This window comes from Pleurodeles waltl, chromosome 12, assembly GCF_031143425.1.
Source record: "Pleurodeles waltl isolate 20211129_DDA chromosome 12, aPleWal1.hap1.20221129, whole genome shotgun sequence".
Classification (NCBI taxonomy): domain Eukaryota; kingdom Metazoa; phylum Chordata; class Amphibia; order Caudata; family Salamandridae; genus Pleurodeles; species Pleurodeles waltl.
In genome coordinates this window covers 657,204,420-657,229,665 of record NC_090451.1, presented here as the reverse complement: position 1 = coordinate 657,229,665, position 25,246 = coordinate 657,204,420, and the positions used below count along the sequence as shown (strand labels likewise).

Below are 25,246 nucleotides of genomic sequence, written 5' to 3'. Positions count from 1 at the left end.
ACTGCAAGTGTTGCTGTGACCTCGGTCTGGAAGGGACAATGGCTGCTGCGACTGGGGAAAGGGCCCCTGCCTTCACTGGAGAGGAGTTGGAGAAACTTGTGGATGGGGTCCTCCCCCAGTATGCGCTACTCTACGGTCCTCCAGACCAACAAGTGAGTTTAATTCTATATGGATTTGGGGCCACTGGCTGGCTTGGGGGCCTGGCGGGGGGATGGGGGGCATGTTGGGCCTGGCGGGGATGGGGGGCATGTTGGGGCTGGCGGGGGGCCTGGCGGGGATGGGGGGCATGTTGGGCCTGGCGGGGGCCTGGCGGGGGGCCTGGCGGGGATGGGGGGCATGTTGGGCCTGGCGGGGGGCCTGGCGGGGGGCCTGGCGGGGATGGGGAGCGTTGGGCCACTGGCAACGAAAATGCAGACAAACTTGAACGTGGTATTTCTCCCTCCCTGTACGTGTCACATAGGTCCGCGCCCATGAGAAGATCGGGATTTGGCGTGCCATCGCCAAGGAAGTCCGGACCCTGGGGGTCCACCATCGACGGGGCACCCACTGCCGCAAGAGGTGGGAGGACATCCGCCGCGGGACCAAGAAGACCGCCGAGTCTCCGCTGGGGATGGTCTCCCAACGTAGGCGGGGTGCCTGCCGTCAACTGACCCCCCTGATGTTCCGGATCCTGGCGGTGGCCTACCCTGATTTGGATGGGCGCGTGAGGGCAGCACAGCAGACACAAGGGGGTGAGTACAAGCATTATCTACTCTGTTGTCGCGCAGTGGAGGTGTCTGGGTGGGGGAGGAGGGCTGTGGGTCCCCCTAGGCCAGGGCGATATCTGTAGGCTGGGCACCCCCGTAAGCCCCTGTGTCCCCAGCCACCACCCTCAGTAGTGTGTCAGTACAGCCATCCCTGGGCCGTGTCATCCATGGGTGCAGTTGTCAACTCTAGGCGTGTAGGGCATGTTCCACGGAATGCGTAGCGGACCCCAAGTGCGCAACTTAGTGCAGGGGGCATCTGTGTCTGTCATGTCCGCTAACTGTACCGGTGATCCATGTACTCAAAATCTCTTTATTTCTCTCTCCCCCCCCTTTTTGTTTGTCTTTCTGTGCTTGTGTGCATCAGCATCATCAGGCGGAGGAGAAGTGGCATCGGGGCAGGAGGGAGCTGCATCTCACATGGCCCAGGAGGGCCATGCCACAGAGTCTGACTGGACCAGTGAGACGGAGGGCGAGGGGAGCTCCACAACGGGGACGACTGGACCCTGCAGCGACACGGACACGTCCTCGGAAGGGAGCTCCCTTGCGGGGGTGGCACCATCCGTGCCCCCCGCCATTACAGGTACAGCCGCCACCCAGCGCACCATCTCCGCCCTCCCAGCAGCCCCTCAGCGTTCGCCCCGTGCCCGCTCTGCCAGGAAGCCGGGCATCTCCTTCGCCCCAGGCACCTCAGGCCCTGCCCCTGTTACCCCCGCTGCCCTCAGTGAGGAGATCATTGACCTCCTCCGAACGCTCATTGTTGGGCAGACTACCCTTTTGAATGCCATCCAGGGGGTGGAGAGGGAGGTTCATCGCAGCAATGCGTACCTGGAGGGCATTCATTCGGGTCAGGCTGCCCATCAGCGATCGTTCCAGGCTCTGGCCTCAGCACTGACGACAGCCATTGTCCCTGTCTCCTGCCTCCCTCTACTAACTCCCTCCTCCCAGTCTCCTGTTCCTCTGCCTGTCCCACCCACACCATCAGACCAGCCTGCACACACCTCAACACCCAAGAGCAGCTCATCCAAACATAAGCACCACAGATCACGCAGACATTCACACAAGCAACATTCCGATGCAGACATGCCAACAGTCACTACCACCTCTGTGACCCCCACCTCCTCGTCTCCCTCCTCCCTCCCTGTGACGTCTACACTCACACCTTCATTCACCTCACCATCAGCCAGTGTTTCCATCACCAGCATACCCTCCACTACAGTCCGCACACGTGCAGTCACCACCCCCACTGCCATTTACACGTCCCCTGTGTCCTCTCCCACTGTGTCTGTCACCCCCTCTTCCACACCACACAAACGCAGCCACCCACCCACCCAACAGCCATCCACCTCACGACAGCCTCCCGCTCCTGCACCTGCACCCAAAGACAGCAAACTTGTCTCGCCTACAACCACATCCTCTCCCTCCACTCCCATACCCACTGTACCTACCACTCTCCATTGTCCCAAGAAAATCTATCTCTCTACTGCTACCTTCTTTCCTGACCCTGAGCCCCCCCCTCCTTCTCGTCGGGGTAAAAAGAGCACCTCAGCCACCACCAGCCCTGCAGCCCCCTTGACAAGGGTGCAGGGGTATTGGAGCCCACCAGCCCGCAGGTCTGGATCTTCGCCCAGCAGCAAGGGGACAGCCAGCCCACCCCCTGGGAAGAGGAGCAGAAGGCGGAAGGGCCGCCGCCGGAGCCCGGATTCGATATCCCCCCAGGACACTAGCCAGCCACCGTCAACAGCCACAGCTCCAAAGGGAGGAAAGGGCCACAGACTCCCGACTAAGGAGGGCAAGGGCAGCAAGGCGGAGAAGTCAGGCAGCAGGCCTGCTGCCCATGGAGGACCCGTCACAGCTGCCCAGGAGGAGCCCGCAACCCCCATAGCCGCTGCCCCGGGAGGAACCGGCACAGCTGCCCCGGGAGAGCCCACCACCCCCATAGCCGCTGCCCAGGGAGGACCCAGCCCAGCTGGCCAGGAGGGCCCCACCACCCACAGCCCAGGTGGGCATTGAAGGAGCACCATCCCCACTGCCCAGGAGGGCACCACCAGGCAATGAGCAGTTGGCCATAGAATGGCCGCCGTCTCCAGCACCGCTCCGCTGGGGACCGCCGTCTCAAGAACCGCTGAACTGGGCCCTTCAAGGCAAGAACCGCTGAACTGGGCCCCGCCGTCTCCAGCACCGCTCCGCTGGGGACCGCCGTCTCAAGAACCGCTGAACTGGGCCCTTCAAGGCAAGAACCGCTGAACTGGGCCCTTCCAGGCAGGAACCGCTGGCCCTTTGGCAGACGTGGCAGGGCAGGATCTGTCTCGGGCAGGGCTGCAGGATGTCCTCTGGCCAACATGCCTCCTCCAGTGGCAGTGGAGTCTGTTATGGACTGTTTGGACTGTGGCTTTGCTCTCCCCAGGATGGCCCAGTGGGCAGGCCACCCACTGTATGGACTGTTTGGACTGTGGCTTTGCTCTCCCCAGGATGGCCCAGTGGGCAGGCCACCCACTGTATGGACTGTTTGGACTGTGGCTTTGCTCTCCCCAGGATGGCCAATGGTCATGGAGTCCCCTCGTGGATCTGGCGTCGTGTACTCAAGTGGCTGAGGTGCCCCCCCTTCCCTTCCCCCTGAGGTGCCTGTCCTTTTTTCTTTCTGATGACCCTGCAGTGTTCTCTCCGTGGAGTTCTTGTCGTGGGACTGGGCCTTGCCCCTTTGCTCAGGACCCCTGTGGTCCACGGACAGTGGTTGGACTACATTTAGTAGCTGTATATATTTTGTACATAGTTTATTTATTTATTTGGATTACTGCTGTCCATTTTTCAATATATCTGCCCGTTTGAGATCTCTTCTTTTGGTCTTTGCATTATTTCGGAAGGGGGGGGTTTGTGGGTTGTGACAGTGATCTGTGGGAATGCATTGATGTGTGTGTTGTAGTGGGTGTGGGTGGGTGGGTGTGTGCCGGTAATCTTTTCCCTCCCCTGTGTCGTAGGTGCAGTACTCACCGATGTCTTCCGCGCCACCGGGCGTGCTCCTGGTACAGGAGCAGGCATAGGAGTGCGGGGATGACCTGCAACTCGGGTTCCATACTGCCGGAATCTCGCGTGGAGTATGTGGAGGTGAGCGTTTTCCCGTTCGTAGTCTGTTTCCGCCGTGTTTTTATCGGCGGTGCTCCCGCCCCGGAAAAGGTGGCGGATTGGTGGGTCGTGATAGGGTGGGCGGTACATTGTCTGCCGCCTGGCTGTTGGCGGGGACCGCAGCACTGTTTGTTTGTTCCGCCGTGGCGGGCGGAGTGTTAATGCGGCGGGCTGTGTTGGCGGTTCCCGCCAGGGTCAGAATTGCATATTTTGGACCGCCGGCCTGTTGGCGGGTTGGCCGCCGCTTTATCACCGACCGCCAGGGTCAGAATGAGGGCCTTAGTGTGTTGTAGCAGGCCGTGCATTACACCCTGCCCGCGTTGCAGTAGGCCTTACTGTGTTAGAGTAGGCCCATGTGGTCTTACAACTGGTCTAAGGGTCTCTCATTGGACCCAGCCTTGCACAATTAATTCATTGTTGGGTGACCCATAGTGGGCCAGGAGGCATTGGATGGAATCTCCTTTTAAGAAAAGTTGTGCCCGTTGTCCTCCTAATGTACTATACTCACCAGTCATGCAATAGTCATTGGGCAGCTCAGCTGCTCTCTGCACGAGGGATCCGCCGTGCAATATGTGCCATAGGGGTCTACGAGCATTGAGGACACTAACAACTACCTGCCTAGTGACCAAACGTTTGGGAAATGGGCAGTTTTTCCAAAGTTCACTGCCTTTGCAAGGTTCTGATTTTTCACTGACTCTACCCGAGCTAAGCAGTCTGTTAGAAGCACCACCCTACCTGCAAATCTACGTATCTACCTGCAAAATGTCAATTTTGGTTACTCAGCTGGAAACGTTGCGTTAACATTTGCTTGGACTTTGCTACCCACATGACAACTCTTTTGTGAACTAATAGCAATGAGACGCTTACACTGTGCACTAACCCCCCTTTTGGCATGCCACTCTGAGAACGAATAGTCTTCAGACAATTTACCTGTACATTACTGTATATAGGAAACCCTATTTCGAGCACTAATACCCATTCTTCTCAATCAGCGTGTAAAGGTCTCACTGTGGATTGTTACTGGAGAAAGCCCAGCAGAAGGCTACTTATGCCATGCTAGTGCCAGCAACACAGGAAAAGCTAGAAGGGTGTGTTTCAATGCAGCAGGGAAACCTTCTGTGAACAAAGGGAAGAGGATGGCATATATTCACCTGAGGCTCAATTCATGCGCATAAACTAACCCAACACTGTATCTTTGCGCTAATACTTCCTTGCCATCTACTCCGTATTCACGAACACCCGTCATCTGAGTACTACTCACCCGGCTCAGGTCTTTCCCATAATACGTAGCTGGTACACACACTGTGCGCTATTGTACTAAAACTCATGTAATGCCCGTGTTCTGAGCACTAATATTCATGTAACACTTATGCTATGTGCACTATTACTCACCTGGCACCCACACTGGTCACTAACACTCGCATGACTCTGATGTTCTGTGCACTAATACTCGCCTGAGGGGCAGCCTCTGTGCAGCATAGTGCTAGCGTATACCAGAGGTATTTACACAGGATATTGGAAACAAAAATATCTTAGGACAAAATATTGTGTCAAGAATATCGAGGACAAAAATATCATGAAGGGTAGTTTCTATTGGTAAGCAACATTTTACTATATATATAACTACACATATGCATCCTTGACAATATATATGTATCTTCAAGGTGGCTAGATGTGGAGTTAAGAATAGTAAATCTATACTTACCTATTTGCACTTACCTTCCCGATATTTTGTTCTTCAATATTTTTGACACAATATTCTGTAACCCAATATTTTTGTTTCCTATAGTCTGTCGGTGATCCAAACCAGAGTCTTACTGGGTCTACCCTCAAGACTAGATTTATCAAGAATTCGTGCTGGTGCAAAGTCACCAAAAATGATGTAAACTGGCAGGAAGTGTTGACTTTTTTAATCTACTTTCCAGAACAAAATTTTATGTGCCCTGGAAAGTTGCCCAAAAATAACAGAAGGTATTCTTTGCGTTGTTTTGCGTCAAAGAGGCGTCCAATGCATAGTACATATGTGTTTGCATGCTACCACCCACGTTTTTTGATGCAACTCTCTATTTACCAACATTTGTAGACAGGGCTTCTGCAAACTAAATGCCACTTTTAAGCAGGCTCAAGGTAGGAGAAAAGTTAGTTTTTTTCTCCAACCTTTTCAAATTATGGATTTGTTCTGCATTGTACAGCAAACATATAAAGGTGAAAACGTTTTACGGTATGTCAGAGTGTAGTATACCAGTACAAAATCTGCACTAAATATCACACAACTTTGGGCTATGGTACACAGGTGTTTGCGTGGCGCAAACCACCCTAATTGTGCACCACTGTTTGAGAACAAAGCAGCCTGGTGCTGTTCATCTCTCTCCCTCGCATGCAACACTCCATAAAGTATTAGTAAATCTGCTCCTTAATGTTCCACCTTGGTGTCTGTGCAGGGCCTCGTATCACCTCCCTAGTACCCCGGAAGCTGTCTGTGGTGCACAATTATTAGGGAAGCCCATCAGAAAGCCCCTTGAATGGCTACAGGTGCCGCATGACTCCGGTCACCAGCGATGCTGACTCATCAGCAACTACCCACTCACTCGAAACACGAGAACTCACCATCCCACGGTATAGGCAGGCCTCCGGCACTTCTTCTACTTTCAGGCTTCCTGTTTCTTCAGCCTCAGCTGCAACACTGTTCTTTCAACACCTTTCTGCCACCCTGCATACCTCATAGCTTATCCAGAATCAGGCCCAGCTCTTCCCCCCTTTGCTACTCTCATGATCTCATTACAACCCCCGAATATAGGCTGCCAAGGTCTTTGCACTGTCATTACCATGGCCTTACATACAGTCCCAGCTGCACTTTTGATATTTTGGGAGAACAAGGAGTAGGGATGAAGATATTTTCCTGTATTGTTTCATTTTCAGCAAAGGACAATTCATTGAAAGTGTACATCCGGAAATCGCTTGCATGGTGCAAATCAAATGCTTATGTTGTTTTTAAAACTCCTTTGACCGCACACTTCACTAAAAGTTTATGGTGATCTGATGATTTGCATGTTTTGTTTTTGGAGAAGTGAATTTGGAGATCCGTAGTAAAAGAGAACTTAACTTCCTTTCTGAGGCACCTGCCAGATTAGTTCTACACATAGGGCCTGATTTAGAGTTTGGCAGACAGGGGTACTCCTGACGTGATAAAAAAAATATACCACATATGGCACAATATGGCACAATGATTAGAGCAGCAGACCCTGATGCAGAGATCTGGCCTGGGACCAGGGTTCAATTCCCGCCTTGGCGAGTCTTGGGCTCAATTCCCTTGGACCAGATAATTCTCGCCTCAGTGCCTAATCTAATTAATGGGTCCCACTCTGTAACTCTGGGCAATAGCTTGCTTAATCTCCACAACGGCCCTGACAGCGCTTGGATGCCTGGCTTCACCCTGGGGGTTGCCCAGGAGTGGGCGCATCACAGCGAAAAGCCAGGAGGGGTTCCACAGCGGTATGCGTACAGCGCCTTGAGACCCTAACGGCTGAGTAGTGCGCTATACAAGTGCAAAGTTTTTACCATTAACTGTATTGCCTTGGGCTCCTCGTACACCTAGGCCCCAGTGCCACTGCTCCTGCTGCACTATTGATAGTTCCTCCTTGAGGAACACCCTCCCTGCATCAGTGTTTCCCCTCTCACAGTAGAATCACTTCATCTGCCCTACCCATTCATCATAATACGGGTGAGAGCGGGACAAAAATTTGGTCCACAGTAGGCGATGGTACCTCTTGTGAATCAAGCTGGAGTGTACAGCAACTCCACATTACTAGTTGGAAATCCCTTCATAACACCAGAGGCTAAGAGACACTCCTGCGACCCCTACTGCCACCACCCAATACCAGAGGCATGTACGCAGTGCTTAATCTGAGCCCGTGGTTGCCGGGGGGACACTGACACTCACTGGGACAGGCACTTATTTTTCTTCATCAGATATTGACAGAAAGCAAGAGAGAGAAAAACACACAAATGGGAAAAAGGAGGAAGGAAGAGTAAGATGGAAAAACTGGCACAAAGGGAGACGAGAAGCGGACACAAAGGCAGAAAGCAGGGACCAGCAGGAGTGTGATAAGAGAGCAGCAGTGTCTGGTAGTGGATTTAAGAGGCCTGAGGTAAATTCAAGACTACATACCCTTGTTAATTAGTGTACGATTTTTTATAGCACTACTGGAGCAGACATTTGGGCACCATCATTCATTCTTTTACAAATAAAGCACTGCTTGTACATAATGGTCTCTTAAGCATCAAGTACTATCTGTTACTTCTGCAGGGAATCATTGACTACAGTGAGGTCACAACCAGATGTACCAAGACATATTCTGTGCCCTTTGAACTCAGAGTGAGGAAGGAGGGGCCTACCAAGCTTTTGTCACAAGATCCCCAGTTCTTGGGAGCACAATCAACGGAGGTCCTTGCCCATGTACCATAGCTGGGCTCGGATCTATACTCCAATACCTCAGCCCCTACCAATGCCCAGCCAAGCTTGTGACACCCCTGTCACTCTCCTGAGTGGAACTTCAGTCCCACCTGCTACTTAAGTCATATGCTAATACCCATCTGTTCTCTTGGCACCTCTGCCAATTATGGGGCTGTCCCTACAATGCCATGCAATAGCTAAGCTATGACTAATGCCCAGCTGAGTTCCTGGCACCTCCAAAACTCTTCTGATTGAATGTTCAGTGCCACCCAACAGCTAAGCCACAGGGCAATGTCCAGCTAAGTTCCTTGCACCTCTGCCACTCTTTGGACTGGATCTTGAGTACCACCCGGTCTGATGCCCAGCCCAGCTGCTGGCACCTCTGCCACTCTTCGGACTGTATCTTCACTGCTGCTTAAGGCATAAGTAACAGGCCTATGTCCAGCGAAGCTCCTGGCATCTTTGTGATGCTCATTTAACTCTGCTGCCATAGAAATGGACATAATTGCACCCAGTGGCGCTGGTCGCTTGTGGCACTGCTACTACCATTATGGCTACTCTACCCTGACTTGAGATCTGGACAGCAGGCCATCCCAGTGGCCTAGCATCAGCTAAGGTATCTTGGCTGCTCTCACAGACCGGGAACATACCAGGTGTTTAGGTAATGCCAGGTACCTTTGCTCCTACAGGTGATGGTGTCCCCTTGACGCAGAATTGTACCACAGTGAACCCCAGTGCCCACACAACACCGTGCACCTCATCCTCACAGAACCACACTGCTGTCCCACATCTAGACAACAGGTCACCCCCAGTGCCAGGCACAACTGGGCATATCTTCTCACAGTACAACACTGGTGTCCCAACACTGGACCACAGTGCACCCCCAGGTAGCACTGGACACCTCTTGTCACAGAGTAATGCTGCTATTTCAAAACAGGACTATGGTGCACCCGAATGCCCAGACAGCGCTTGTCCCTTTGGAGTCTCAGAGACCCACAGTGCTGCACCAGAACTGGACCAAAGGGCACCCAATGTCAGGGCCGCACCTGCCTCCTCAGCTTTACTTAGAGCCACAGTCCTGCCTCAGAACCAAGCGCAGTGCATCCCAGTGCCCAGACAGCACTGGGCAATGCTGCTTCTCACTGATCCATACTTTGCCTCAGAACTAACTCGGTGTGCCCCAATGCCCAGGCTGCGCCTGGCATTTGGTCAATCACATCTAGGACACAAGTCAAGGGTACACACAGGTAGATGGCTTCTACCCACTATTTGCACAGGGTGGACGCCGTCTACCCTGCCAACGGTTTGGGCCACACAGAAATGTGTTAGTTCAGTCCCTGTATATAAGAAACATGCATGAACTGTAAGAATGGCAGATGTGTTGGTCTGTACCAGTATTTACACAAATAACAATTTAAATACCGCTATTTTGTTTATTTCTTTTATAGCGCTTCTCATCCCAATGCAGGGTGTCAGGGCGCTTTACATCACACACATATATATTATACATTGACCATGATGAACTGCAAGTAACAAAAGGATCTTTGTGTTAAAAGCAGTAACCCACTTGCCAATTTATAGAGCAAAAAATTGGCTATGTGAGTGTTACATAATGTGCTTTGCAGGAGACATATTAACCCTCTATGCTACTTTGAGTCAAAACTGAGACTAGACAAACCACAGATCTCTCCAGCAAATTTGTTAACCTCCAGAGTTATTTTACCAATATTATTATTCCTAGAGATTTTGTTGGCACACAAAGATATCTGCAGCAGGTACCTTAACCCCATGAGATATTTTAAAATGCAGACTTTGCAACCAATTAAGCAGAACAGATTTACTGCCACATTTCTGCTTGTTGCTAATTTCTTTTTGGCAGAGCTTAAAAAAATTAATGTGAAAGTTGAGGCCCAGATTTTGCTTTGGGGTCTCATCACTTTTTTTTTTAGCATTAACCTGACCCAAAATCTTATTCGTTAAATATTGTAATGAACTCAAATGTACTCATGATAGACCTGCTAAACATATGTCACTTCTGGTGATGTCAGTTCCGCAGAGGTGGTGTGTTGTGATGCCACTCTCTGTGATTCCACGTGCAATGCCACACGCCATGATGTCATGCACCATGATGTCACTTAAATACCGCCTAACTTGGTTAGTCCCCCCACTTCTTTTTTTAGGACTTGTGCCCTGATCACATCCACAATCTTCCAGCATCAGACTGAACCACAGAGCACCCTGATAACCTAGCAAGACCTGGCACTGCTGCCTCACATGCAGGAGGTCTCTCAGTCTGTCTCTCTCCCCCCCGCCCCCACACATGCTCACAATCACACGCGGCTAAGTGGGACTTCGGGGAACAGAGCTGCACACACCACTCTTCCTCAACCTCAAACCACTTCAAAGGCCCGGAGGGGATGAGAAGGGGGCGTCGAAAAGATAGCACAAAGCACAAAATCAGAGTGCGCCTCAGACACCTCAACCCGAAAGTCTATTTTTGGGTGTCTGGGGAAGCGAAGTTAAAATGTCACAGTCACAGAAAAGGTAGGGGATTTTTGGCTGTCGGCGAAGGGTCGAAGTGGGTCTGTTTTATGCCACAAGTATAGTTGTACTGTTGTTTAATGCTGTGGTTGCAGATCTCTATATGGGGGAAACAGGACAGCACAATCAGGGGCAAATATATGACCCATATAGGGCCGGTCTGTCACCTATAGGTAGCGCTGGCAGCCTGGTATGTAGTTGCATGTTAGAATATTGAGAATAAATATAAATCTTCTAAAATATTGTGGCCAAAATATCAGTCAACACTATATTGTGAAGGTAAGAATAAGGAGGCCAGTATAGATTTACTACCCTTAATTCCACATCTATGTGCCTTAACAATATGCAAGCAAAGCTAACTGTAGAGGCCTTGTTGGAAACAGTAAGGGCACAAGTAAACGTGTTAGCAACGAAATTCTGAGAAAGGAAGTGTGAAACCGGGGAGCAAGCAGAGCCAGTTCGTTAAAAGTAAGAGCAAATGGACCTGGTTCTTTCCCCAAGCCACAACTGTTCTGAGACATTTTATTGTATTCTGGAGTTGTAGTCCAGATTTGATAATGGGAATAAATAGGTCTACCAACCTCGAATGGAAAGGAAAAAAACCTGGGCTGTAGAAACTTATCACTAGGCTGAGGCGAAATGTCACTTATGCCGTCGTAATGTTGCGTAGTCTCTGTAATATCACTTTTTAAAGCGCATTATTATGCCACATTGCTAATTATGCGCCTTTCACAGTAAAAATTTAGTGTGACCCCTTGGAACAATACAGAGCACCAGAACACAGCTGTGCTGATGTTACAGCGCTTGAGTTTGTAGTGCTGTTTTTTTGCGTAAAATATATCTTCAGTGCCAGTTGTCCAATTAGAATTATTACCCATAACTTTCCCAAACATTTTCTGTAACCACGCAAAGGCAAATTACATGGATTTTGCACAAGTCTGCTACTCTGGGGCATTCTTTGTAGCCGAAGACCCATGAGTATTTGTGATATGTCAGAGTCTCAGGGACCTGTCTTCATCCTGCAAGGAGGTGGGGGGGATCATTTTGCATTATGCCACTGGGACTACAGTTTAGGTGTCCGATTTCTAGGGTGACCAGATTTTAAACACCAAAAACTGGGACATTTCGCAAAAATAGAAGAAGGATTAAAATTTCACATCAACTGAGCGCCACTGAATGACACCGTTCAGCTTAGAAACACCAAACAGATACTAAGAAAATGAAATTTTTAAACCCAGTATCATACCTGTTAATTAAATTGCTTTATTATAACGTCTGCAAACTAACCCTGCTTTTTGGAACACATAAAAATGTGCCTCTGACTGTTTTCAGTCAACCCTCTCTAAAAACTGGGATACAAACCAAATTTGACAAACTCTGCCTAGACAGCAGGTGAAGCCAGGACTGTCCCGGCAAATCCGGGACGCCTGGTCATCCTACCGGTAGCCCAACATCAGGTACCAGCTTTTTAGCCATCATGAGTCCGGCTAAGATGGGCGCGCCCAAAGTGATTGAAACTTCAAGTCCCAGAATGCTAAGTACTCGTGGATAAATAGCCAGCACTGCGATCAGGGTGCCACACGTCACAAAGGTCATGAACTGTCTGTTCTCCCAGGGAGATGAAAGTCCTTGGACTCACTCTGTGCTTGGTAGAGAAATAATCCCACAATCAGAAGAGTGCAAGTTCAGTGCACAGGGGTGTGGTACTTTTCAATGTCTTTACGACCCAGTGATATGTTAGTAGGTGTTGATTCTGGCTGAATATTACAAAAGAGAGCCGGCAAAGTGTGTAACATACAACCAGCATATAAAGCCAACACACCAAGCACTAGAAGACACTGGGAGAGGGACACTATCATACAGTGCTCCGAGGTCAAGGTTTTTGCTTTGCATTCTTGGACCTGTAGTCCTGTTTATCCCGTTCTAAAGGAGGCCTAAAAATACCAGAAGACAAAGGTGCCAGACTAGTTGAGGTACATGCGCATGGACCTGGTAGGCTTCAGAGGTCTGGGATACTCTGTGTGGCATTGTAGTAATTTTAGAATCTGTGATGTCATAGTAAGTAGGAGTTAAAATATAGAACTCTGTTGTTCATAGTAATGTGACAGAATCCTGGAGATTGTTATTACACTCTGTCATTTCTGTCAAGCACACGGCTCACTGATCACCTGACATGGTTTTGGTGGAAGGTCCCTAGAACAGACCGATCAAGTTCCCCAGGACCACATGTTAGAAGTGTCTCCTACCCAGGTATTTTCTTTGCGTTCTGGTACTTGTGCTCTTAAGCATATGCTGGAGGATATAGTATTCCATGTCCCATAATGTAAAGAAAATACCTGGACCTGATAAGTTCCTCACTCATGGACTTGGGAAACTTGAGAACTCTGAGAGGGATGTCCCATTAGCTCCTTAAAGACCCACTGATAGTAACATGGCCTCAAGGCGCCCTCTATGTGATTGAGTAAGTGGTTCTAACTTTGTTGTGCATGCACAGTAAAGAACGTATCTTATAGCGTGGGCTATAAGGGAAGTATTTTGGTGTCTTGCATGAGGTTCCCAGATGTGCTCTAATCACGTTGCGTCAAACTTTTGGCTGCGCAGAAACACAGCACGAGGCAGGGAAAATGTGAAAAGCACTCGGTACGCCCCTTCCCACTTCCTCTGTTGGAATTAGATTACAAGTTAGGTTGTAAGAATGCAACCTAACTCAATCTCCTCTGGGAGCTTAAACTCTATTTTTTATGATTGACCAACTCAATATTTTGTATTCTTAATGCTTATTTTATTTACCTCAGAAGGATAAAGTGTTGAGCACCTCCTTCTCTAACAGAAGCCCCTGAGCGGGCTGCAGTATGTGCATTATCCTTCTGAGCTATGCGAGCGACTTGCACGAGACCCTTACAGAACCGCTTAACAGAAGCGTCAGTGTCACGTCAACTTAACGCCGACCACAGGCCCTGGCGGCAACCTGGCATCAAACCCCTACGCCCACTCCAATCCCACCCCAGGCGCCCACCTGGAAACCCACCTGCGACCACCGCCGCCACCAGAGACCTCTTCTAAGGCCCCGGAGACTTCCACGAAAAACCGCTTCCTGCAGGTGGCACAGACGGGGCCTATTTATAGGCTCGGTGCTATTCTAGGGTGGCAGAGCCCCGCAAACCACAGACCCCGAGAACCGAGGTGAGGGGGGGCGAGGGAGGAAGAGAGGGGGGTGTGAGTGACGGGGGGTGGCAGAAGGAAAGGGGGAGAGGGATAGAGAGGGAGGCAAAGGAGAGAGAAAAGAAAAGACAAACACCCAGAAAGAAAAGAAAGAAAAACATGAGTGGAAAGGAACCGTAAAAGGGAGAGAGCAAAAGCGAGGCGAAGGCAATAAAACTCAAAGACACGAGGAGGGGGAGAGGGAGAAACCAGAGAGACACTGCACGAGAAAAAAAATCTGAGGGAGAGAGACATAGAGACAGTACTTAGAGGTGGGGCCCACCCACACTCACTACCGGGGAACCGCGCTTGCTTTTCCCGTCAGATTTCGTCTGCGAAGAGGCAGGGGTGCGTGAGTTGCAAGCAGGATTGTTTTTGTGCAGGAGGACACCTTCCTGCACAACATTAATCCTCAGAGGCACTTTCCTCTTTCTGTGTGTTGCAGCGAAAGAGTAAGTAGCACGGAGAATTAAAATGTTTCTCCTCTAGGCGACCCCCATTCAACTTCTTTTCACGTTCCTAGATATGAAAGCAAAGATTAGTTGATTTAATGCCCATGTTGGATGATATAACCTTTTGAAGAAAAGGATATAACAACTTCACCCCACCCTGTAGCATAAACGCACCATGTGGCCAAGCCCTTCGCAAACGGCCAATCCTTGTATTTGCTCAGTGTGAAGCCATCTAAGGGACAGGATTTTAGACACCGGTGTAATATTCCCCAAGTGCCACGAGATGGCGCACACGGTCCACGCGTTCCTCTTTTAATCGTATTTAGGCATTTTAGAAGAGAGTTGGAAAGTGGCAGGGGTGTCTGTCGTTCTGGTTATCCATTGTTACCTGCTCCCAATCTGTGTCCATGTGATAATTTGTCTCCACACTCTACTTAGCATTTAATTTTGTACTGTCAATTTTATTGCCTTCTCAGGAAAAATATTTTACTTCCACTTTTAAAGGATCCCGATATTCGAGACCATGAGACAGGTATAATCTACTTGCAATCACTCTCATCTCCAAGTGTCTGTCCAGTGTTGGTTGCATTCAGCACAGTTTTAAGCATAGGAATCCTGGCCTGCTAAGTAGTGAGCATGCATCACCGAGAATTGCTGCCACATTGTGAGCCTTCGTGTTCGTGCTATCCAGATAGTTCTTATCGCTCTTGCGCATAAATTATGATGTTTTTAATCTGGTTTTTATATAAGAATTGTGAGACCCACCGATATCCTTCTCTGTCCAATGCCTGATATTTTATGATATTGCCAGAGACTGTTTTTATATCAGAGCTCTGTTCAATATCGTGCCCATGTGTTTTTATGGCGAGATTAACTCATGTATTTATTTCTGTATGTATTTAATTTGTCTTTTATGGCATTTAGCTAAATATAGCTTATGTGACTTGACTGACCTTCTCCCAATCTATGTGCTAACCAACATATAGTCATGCAGGAATTCCTACCGTCACTCCATGTGCCCAATAATACAGGCTGTCACATATTAGTCACCTCATCAAGCCACACAATCAAAATCTCTTCAAACCAAGAGCCTAACACAAAAGTCACCCATCTCCACCCCACAGAAAACCACTCCACGATGGTTCCATCAAGAAAAGAGAAAACAAGTTCTCTTTAAGCAGCCCTGCATCACCAGCAATCCTCAAAATATATACATTCTGGAATGTTCCTTTGTTTAACTGTATCTGCTTGGTTTTTGAGACATTGTGACATCATTCACTGGATGATCTCTTTAATTCCACATTCCGTGTCATGCCAATAATGGATTACTCGCATAAATTCCACCCCAGCTTCAGATACACTGCTTCTCAAACCTACTTCCTTTAGCCTCACTACCCCTCCTGTAACCACCTGGGGTACGTCCCCTCGATTAGCAAGTCCTGTCCACACTCGCTTGGCTAGGTTCAATGTCATTGAGGTTTTAAAGATGGTCCTGTGATTGGAATGAGATTTGTGGGTAGTTCCCGGCTCTGATGTGGGGTGTTCACCGTTAGCCATGAGCGTGGCCAGTTTCGGTGGAGGGCCCCTGTTGCGGATGAGAACTGTCATCCCATTGGCTGTTGCCGCTTCCTACACTCCTTCCAAAGTCCATATCTCAAAATTCAGCCCCAGGCTGTTCCTAATTCACACCCCACCCTCACACTACACATCTACAAAACCTTGTAGGGTGAGACATCTAGAGTGGGTGGGTTTAATTTTTAGGCATTAAGGTAGACATACGTACGGAGTCACAGGTTTCGGTTGAGCTGTGAAAACTATACCAAAGTGGACTGGCCTTTGTAATGGGCTTCCGGGCAGAGAGGATACTTTTCACCCGGACAGGGCACAAGAATCATGGCTGACACCAGACTGTGCCTCTGCGGTGGGGTGAGTTTGTGTCTACTTGAAGAAGTAGCAGCTATCACTCACAAATGCAGTCAATCTTAGTGGTAAATCCCAAGGACACAAAATATCTCGGGATAGCCAAAGATAGGGTCATTGAACCTGAAATATGGGGCGAGAAGACGAGGAGTTCAAACCGACTGTAAAACAAAGAACTAAGGGCCATATGTACGAAAGCTTTTTCCCATAGGCACAGAATGGGTAAAATCCTTTGATACATCTGGCCCTAAAAGAGGCAGCCGGTGAGCATGATCTTCAAAGGCAATGTGTGAAACGACAAACAGGCACAGTGAGACACAGGGATCAGGAGCACAGGGGAATGGAAGGTCTCTTTAAAGTGAAATCGGCACAATACCAGATACTAAAGCATTGGGACAGCGGACTGTAGCGTAAGCTGTATGTGCGGAGGAGACAGGACCGCGCCATCAGCACAGACTGAGCTCATCAAATCCTAGGTCAGGAACAAACCACATCAGACAAAAAACAGCACAGTTTTAACCACTGCAACATACACAGCCCCAGACTGAATGAAATGGCCTGAAAAAGGCTGTATATACAGACATCCATCTGGACTCCAAGAAGGTCACTACCATAGCTGACGTAAGTTAGGTGAAGGACTATTTGACCTCAAGCAGTTACCGGGAATCACCACACAGACAACCTATACCATAAACCACTTATACATGCCTTGCTCTGAAGGCTGCCAGGTTCTTAGGGCATGCCACCGAAGTGATGGCCAAAACCCTTCAAACCACATGAGCTCACACACCCGGAGCATTGGCAGTTCAAACAATCCTTGCTCTCAAGACCCTACATTGTGAGAACACACAACCACAAGCCAAAGACATGCTGTATGAAGTGCCAAGAGGAAAATAAATTGGTGAATACTGTCTAAATAAACAACTCCTAATATAACAAAAGAGTCAGTATCAAGAGGAAAAAAATACTTTATTTTCACAGAGAAGGTATGCTTGGGTATGACAAGCTTGCATAAGTGGAATCCATTCAGATCTATGTCTTGGCCTCATCTTCCAGCATGGGTTTAATTTAATGCTGACTTTGCAAGAAAGTAAGATCCAGGGCACAAACGTTAATTCCAGAGCTGGCTAGCACCACTGCTGAAAGTAGAGGTTGCCGAATACCAAGGCTGCCTAGTCTTGATTCCACCGCAAGATTATTTCTTCCACTTCCCTACACTTCCTATCTCTTTAACCCACTCTTTCGGATTCTCTTTCGTCCCTACTTTCTTCAATTGTCACTTTATTTCCTATGTTCTCCACCTCCGTCTTTTTACCTTTTCTATTTATTTATTCTCTTGCTCAGAGTCTGGTGATGAGAAATGAGTCTTGGTGCCCAAAAATATGTGCTGGTGCCACCACCTGCTACCACTGGCTACATTAATCCCTGGTTCGACCCTTCATCCGGCCTTGGGTCCATCTTGAGACCACCAGACTGCTTCAGCATCCCTGGTCGTCAGGGAGAGCCCTCCGGGTGTCAGTTTGATCCTAAATCTCACGGAATTATACCCAAAGTCACCTCTATGAAAATGGCAACAATCCCAAATGTGTCCATAAATACCCCAATTCTTCCTAAATATAAACAGTGAAAACTTTAAGAAGGGTCAAGTCAGATAGAAGTTAGCAATTAACGCTCCTCTGTCATGTAAGCCCTCAAATCATATTTTTTCCTTGCTTCTCCATAAAGCCCTTTTTTAATCATTCACTTTCTCCTTTGTCTTCTCTTGTTCACACATCAATTTACCCAATTTTCGTTTATTTTTATTTTCTTGCTTTCGCTCTCCCACTTTCTTACTTGTATTTTCTCATGCGTCTTCCTTTCCTTTCTCTGCCTCTCATCTTTTCCCTCCCATCCTTTCTTCTTCATTCCAAAGCACTCTGTGCTATACAACACTTTTTTTCTTTTTCCCCTCACTCATTCTTTTTGGGGTTTTTGTCCTCAATCTAGCACTTTTGCTTTCATGATCTCCTCTTCTCAATCTTCCCTTCTTTTCCTTTCACTTGCTTCCATTAATTATTTGTTTTGCTCCTGTGTATTCAGGATGTCCTGCTCTCTCCATTTCTTTCTTACTTTGTCTCAGTCGCTTTTCTTTCTTCAGTCCATTTTTAAATTCTTTTAGTCTCTTTTTTCATCTTGCTGTATCTCGTTCCTTTCTCTATTTTCAGTTTGACCTCATCTCTCCGTCTTCCACTGTTTGTCTCTCCAGCTTACTCCCGCTCTTTTGAATATTTGTTGTATCATCTTAAATTTCCTTTTCTCTTTCTTGTTCACTCACTCTCATCCTCTCTCTTCCCCTTTTCTATTTTGGTGGTTCTCCTTTTCTCAGTCTCTCTATATTTCTATCTCTCTCTTTTTCTCACCTTTGTGCACCTCTCCTTCTTTCTTTCTTCTTCTCACTATCTATTGCTGTTAATGTTTCTCTTTCCCCTCTTAGCCCTTTCACACTCACTGCCCACTCAGTCTCTCTCATTCCCCCCTCAGATTAACTCCTTCTTGCTGCCTCTGTTTCTCCCTCATTATGTCTCCGCCTCCATTACATGCTCCCTTGCGCTCACCTTCTGTTCAGCCGAAGCTTCCCCCGTTATCCTGATACTGTCTCTTATTCAGCCCTGACAGTGACATTTGTCTCACACCTTTCCGTTTGTTCCTCTTCTACTCAATGTATTCTCCTCCACACTCTGGCCCATATTTATACTTATTTTTGCGTCGCATTTGTGTCACTTTTTGGCGCAAACTTACAAAATATAATTGTATTTTGTACGTTTAAGTTGCTTTTGCATTAAAAAGTGACTCAAATGCAGTGCAAAAAAAGTATAAATATGGGCCTTTGTATTCAAAGATTCCCATTTACAGCCTCTTTTCCCCACTTTTTCCAACCCACCAGGCCATTTCTCTTCTGCTAAGTTTTTCTTTCCAATAATATACTTTAAATAAGCATAAATAACATTTCGATACATATAAACTCTGTAATATCTGCAAATGTAAAAGATTCTCTCTAATGCCTTTGCGCGTGAAAGCCCAGGAGGATACAATACATTCATGGTGTAATAAACATCTAGCCTACCAGTCTTGTGCTCTAAATATAGTAAGATATGATTATAGATATACACTTTAACAGTAGTAGAAACTATATTTCGTAAGACAAAAATGTATTTTTCAAATGTGCCACAAAGCCAAAAATGATAACTTAGGCACTTAAAGAATAATTCAAACACACGTGATAATTCCAACAGCCCTTGCATCTATCATCCTATAAACGCAAAAACTTAGCTTTTGCCACATCAATTGACTAAATTATTAGATCCCAGCCTGAACTTTATCTTTTGCAAAATGTCAATGTTGTTTCCCTAGCTGGGGCTGGCTAAGCTGCTGGTAATGAACGGAGTCAGTGTATGCAGCGCACACCACCAACCGATCTGCCTGTGCAGCTCCAACATAACTCAACTCAACAGTAGTAAGTTACAGCTGTAATTTGAAGGCGTGTCCTGTAGGTTGCACACTGATGCCCATGAAAGGAGTACTGGATGCCAAAGGATACGGCTATTCTTATTTTCAAGGCCACTGGAATTAAGCGGCAGAGTTGGTCCAAATTGTGCAGAAGGGTTGAGCAAATTATGCGGCGAGAAAAGGCAAATTATGTGGTACAATGTGCCACATTTTGTGATAGAATTACTTTGACATTTCGAAAACTTGTTAACACTGTCCGGCCATTGGTTTCACCTCATTAGTCCCAGTTTAACACCCAAATATAGCAATAAACGAATTAAAGGTGACCAGTCAACCTTTGAAAAGGGACTTCCACTATGCGTCAGCAGGTGTCAGTGTGTTTTTAGCATCTTTTGAACTGAATGAGCCAGAGCAATTTTTGGGGTTAAAATCTGCAGATTATGCAGCAATTGATGGATTATGTGACAAACGTGGCAAATCTGTAAGTATACGAAAAACACCACAGCTGCACAGTGGCATAATTCCAGTGGCCCTCTTTCTATCCTGATATTAACGCAGGTATGAAAATACATGAAAAGTAGTATTCAAACCCTCTAAATTAACACACATGGCACTACTGCCCCCTGGTGGTAATCTTTAGTAATGTCTATTGCCTCCATCCAGTGATTTCTCCAGTTTGGTTAGATTTCCTTGCCCGGTCATCCTCCTCTCAGTGTCTATTACCATTCCGCTCTGTGCCTTTCTTCATATATCTCTTTTTCTTGGTGAACCTTATGCTCTGTTTCGGTCTTTGAGAAGCACTGTTAATGCGCATTAGCCAAGCCTGCCTTACATTGGTGGGTGCCGTTCTAATACGGGCCAGCTCCTGTGATTCAGACATTAACCACCTGATCAAGGGGGGCACTGACATGTTATTTGCCCCAGGTTCCTCTATTTCCAGGGCCCCTTGCTGACACTGCTAAATATGTCACTTGAAATCTGCCTTTGTGATATATTCTCAATAAGGCAGGTATCCTTAGCCGCTACCAATTATCGCAATCAAACCAGGAAATGGTCCTGCATATCATTGGTGACGAGGGCTCCACAAACGCTTCTGACAAGCCTGCACTTCATCGACAATAAATGGGCCACCAGGCCCCCTCTACCCTCTTCCCAGCCAAAGGTGCATCATCATTTTTAACTGCAAGAAAAGAAAAGAACCTTAAAAATATAAGCCAAGGAAATGTTTCTAGATAGTAATTGTCTGAATTATGGATGGATTCAAGATTTGGAAACTCTGCAATATTCTAATCTTTCAAAAGTCTTTTTCACCACTTTCAATGTCTCTTTGTGTCTATCTCTATGCTCTTAGTTACACATTAGGACTCATAAAAATCCCATTGCCACCAGTGGCTTCTATTGTAATCTCAAAGTTGACAGCATAAATTAGGTGCATACACTAGGCACTTCGCCTTACTACCGGATTCCATTTTTTTTTTGCTGAGAAAGCAACTTACAACCAAAACTGATGTAAAGAACAGGAGTAGTTATGGCCCTCTGAAGACCACCAGCCGTTCCACAGCCCTCAGATGTTTAATTCACAGTTTCATATTTTCAGACTTGAAAAATGTTCAATTCTAATCGTTCACAACAAGATCATCATTGTTACTCTTTTATCTGAGATTGTTAACAAACATTGGAAAACCCAATTTGTCTGGCTTGTTTTAACCGCATGTCCATCCTTGTGTGATATGTCTGGAAGCAATAACAGAAAGCTCACAGAGAGGCACTTGAAAGCAAGATAGCTAGTACACTGTGTGAAGCACAGGATTTCAGTGGACATGTTTAATGCATGCACTTCATTATATAGGCCTTGCCTCTTTGTGGGGATTCATAGATGCCCTTCTTTGGCCACGCCCCCTTTTCGAGGCCCTTTGCCTTTTTTGTTCCGATTAAAGCACAGACTTAAAGAGAAAGGAAAGTGATCCTATTGACATGGTCCAATATAGAAGGTGAATTTATGACATTTTTAGGGTTCGGCAAGTAGAGGTGATGATGCAATGACTGGGATTCCATTTGCTGAGTTGACCATGGAATGTCAAGTTTGAAGAATGAATTCAAAACATTTTTGGCGTTCGGCTTGTGGAGGTGGTGAAGCACTGACACGGATTCCATTTGCATTTGGGTGGGCCAGGGAAATACTGTGGTCAGATTTGCAAAGCAGTCCACAGAATGGCTGTGGTGTGATTTACAGAGTGGGTAAAGGAACAAATGCTGTCTATTTTCAAGAATGGGTGATGAAATAATGATTGCAGATTTGTAGATTTGGCAATGGAATCATAAGAGTCCAACTTGCTGAGTAAATGATGGAATGACCGGATATGCAATGGAAGGAAAGATATTGGAATTCCAGATTAGGGAATGAAGGGCCATATGTACGAACACATTTTCCCATAGACACAAAATGGGTAAAACCCTTTGCTACATCTGGCCCGAAATGCCCAGGGTTCAATTTGTAGACCTAAAAATGGAATGAATAACTAAGACACAATTTGTGGGAATGAAGTAACTGGTGCCCGCTTTGTAAAGTGTGACATGGTACGGCTAGTAGATGATCTGGAAAACTGATGATGGAATGGCTGGTACTCGATTCGTAGATTATAATGTCATGGCTGCCATCTTGGCAGTGAAGTGACTGTGCGGAATTTGCAGAGTTGACAAATGAACAATTGACTAAGGTTTGATTTATGAAGCTTGTAACAAAATGGCTTGTGTCGTTGTGTAGGTGCCATGAAGATGAAGTGGTTTATCCAACTATTTGTTTATAGAATGGTTAGATCCATACTCTAAAGTAGGTGTAAAAAGACATGGTTTCTGGCAGGAGGAAAGTAGATTACTCTTTCGTGGCCTCCTCTACATTGGATTTTCCCTCAACCAGGTCTGTTTAGTAAGATCTCCAGCCAGCAGGGACAGGAGGTGATAAACTGCCTTGAGTAGCGTGGCCCCCAACCTTTGGCAAAGCTGATGCGGGCACTGTCAGGGTCACAGGGCCCATCTCCTGGACTGGAGTGGCTGCGGTGTGTGGTCGATCTGTCGGCCTCGAAGACCTTCATGGAGTAGCCAGGCAGTACCTTGTGCACCAGAAGGTTCCGTTGGCTGGTTGATGTTAGTGTGGGCGCATTGATGAAGATGGGGTGTTCACTGCGGTTGTAGGCCCAGACGCCATCTTGCTCCTGACTGAGTAGCAAGCCCTGACCAATTTTTCCCCGGGTCCGGCGCACCGCATCGCTGCGTGCCCCAATACCAAGATGACCGAGGCAGAAGCCATTGCCCTTTGGCAGGTCACTGAAGATCTGGACGGATGGTTCATGGACAGCATAGAGGCAGCCAACACGGGCACGGTGTTCCCAATAGGCAAGTTTGCACCAATAACCATCGTTTATGGTATTTCTGGAGATCGTTGTGTCTGCAAAAACCAAAGGGAGAAGGGAACATCAAAAAAGCTCAGCAAAATTGCATAACACAAACATTGCACGGTGGGAAATGGCAACATTTCCGGACACAGGTCTGTGTCTCTGAAAGGCCAACAGGGCTTGGGCCTACAGTCACATGCTTGGCGAGTCTCAGATGGCATTGTAACTCGCACAGTTTTTGTAATCATTCATGAGTTTTGTTATGACCAAAAGGAGATTGGACGAGGGTGTTTCGGGGAGTGGGGAAAGAACTCACAAAATCAGTGAATGATCCCTGCTGACAAATTTAAATGCATGCAATTGTATTAGGACACAAATGTGCCTTGGACACGTGTGGACACTTTGAAAATATTAAATTAATTTACTAGAAAATATGTCATGTGATACTATGCCACAAAATAAGATATTAAAGCACTTTCCCATAGGACTTGCAACTCAAATGTACTGTGAAACAGAATATGCTCATCCAGTTACTTAGACACAGAAGATGGCCACTAAATTACCATGTTATCCCATTGGAAAGCCTGAAGTTCTGGATATTTTTACAATATGTACTCACTAACCATATGCAGAAGAATACTTCCATCTAATATGTCCTAGAACACGCCAGTGAGCATTCTTGTGGCGCAGAGTTTGCCTATGCAAGTTACTTACGATACTGAAGATACTCTTGCGGCGTGGCTTGGTCAGTAAGATTGGGGGGGGGGGGGGGGTGATCTTCAGATTATCTAACAATTTTTCTGGCATATAATGATAAAATACATTATGCAACAAGAAGGATGCATCAGAGAGACTTGAGGGCAGTGGAAAGAGATAGGAATGCAGATAGGAGTATTAAGTGAGAGAAACACAGTATTTTCTAAAAATAAGCAGTATTTTGAGGACTTTGAAAACAGAGGGAGAGAGTGTGTGTATTTTTGCCAGTGTGTGCATACAAAATTCCAGGTGAAATCCGACAGACATCTCACCCTACCCGACTGAAAGTACCTGTACCAAACTAGTCGTCAGAAACTACAATTATTAAAGGGGTGTAACATGCCAAACACACCCCCTGAAGCTACACCCGTGCAGATACTCTCTAAACTCAGGAGTGGAAAGTGGAGCCCGGGTGGTGGAGAGTGCAAGAGAAAGGAGGTGGGTGTGATACAAAAAAAACGCATGACAGACGAGAGAGTTGAGGAGAGAGAGGGGAAAAAGAGACTGATATAAAAAAGAGAGGGGTAAGATAATGAGAGAGAGAGGGAGTAAGGGGGAAACTGATGTGGAATAAAAAAAAAAACATTTAATTCCTCAGAATGGAGGTAACAGGAGGTTGGGAGCGAGAAACTAAATCAGACAAGAGTTTGGGAGAGGGAAAATAGAAGAAAATATACACACGAAAAAAAAAACGTACGACAAAACGAAAAGAGCGTGAAAATGTGGGACACGTTCGGTGGGGGAAATAGTGGATAAAAGAAAAATAAGTGAAGCGAAAACAGGCGCAAAGAGGAGAACGGAATGAAACAATGTGTAGGATGAAAGAAAGAAGAAGAGGTTAGGAAGCGAAGGCAATTAAGGGGCGAGAGCGCCGAGAGGCGGCGGGCTGGAGACGGCCACTCCGGGAGCCGGATGGTATGCGCGGGTGGGCGCCAGGGCCTTGGCAGGGAGCGCGCCTTTGTGCCTCCCAGACAGAGCGGCTGTGTTTGGTCCCGGCTCCGGAAGGCTCCCTTCCTGCTGGGTCCGGGCCCGACGTGGCGGACGGGTCCTGGTTATCAGGAGAAGCAGGAAGGAGCGTGTCCCAGTCTCGCCACACAGGACCAAACAGACTCGAAGGGAGGGTGAGGGATGCGTTTGAGAGCTAGGCAGGCTGCGGTGTCCCACGTGAGCGATCGGAAC

General features: G+C 47.3%; 1 protein-coding gene across 1 annotated transcript in view; it reads right to left on the bottom strand.

The window, feature by feature from the left end:
- Positions 1-17,385: 17,385 nt before the first annotated feature.
- The window catches only part of LOC138268588 (mothers against decapentaplegic homolog 6-like), a 28,848-nt gene continuing 20,987 nt past the window's right edge, over positions 17,386-25,246 (bottom strand). The window contains exon 4 of the mRNA XM_069218390.1: positions 17,386-23,364. Within this exon, the coding sequence (XP_069074491.1) occupies positions 22,829-23,364 (536 nt within the window). The 3' untranslated portion in view covers positions 17,386-22,828. The remainder of the gene's footprint in view (positions 23,365-25,246) is intronic.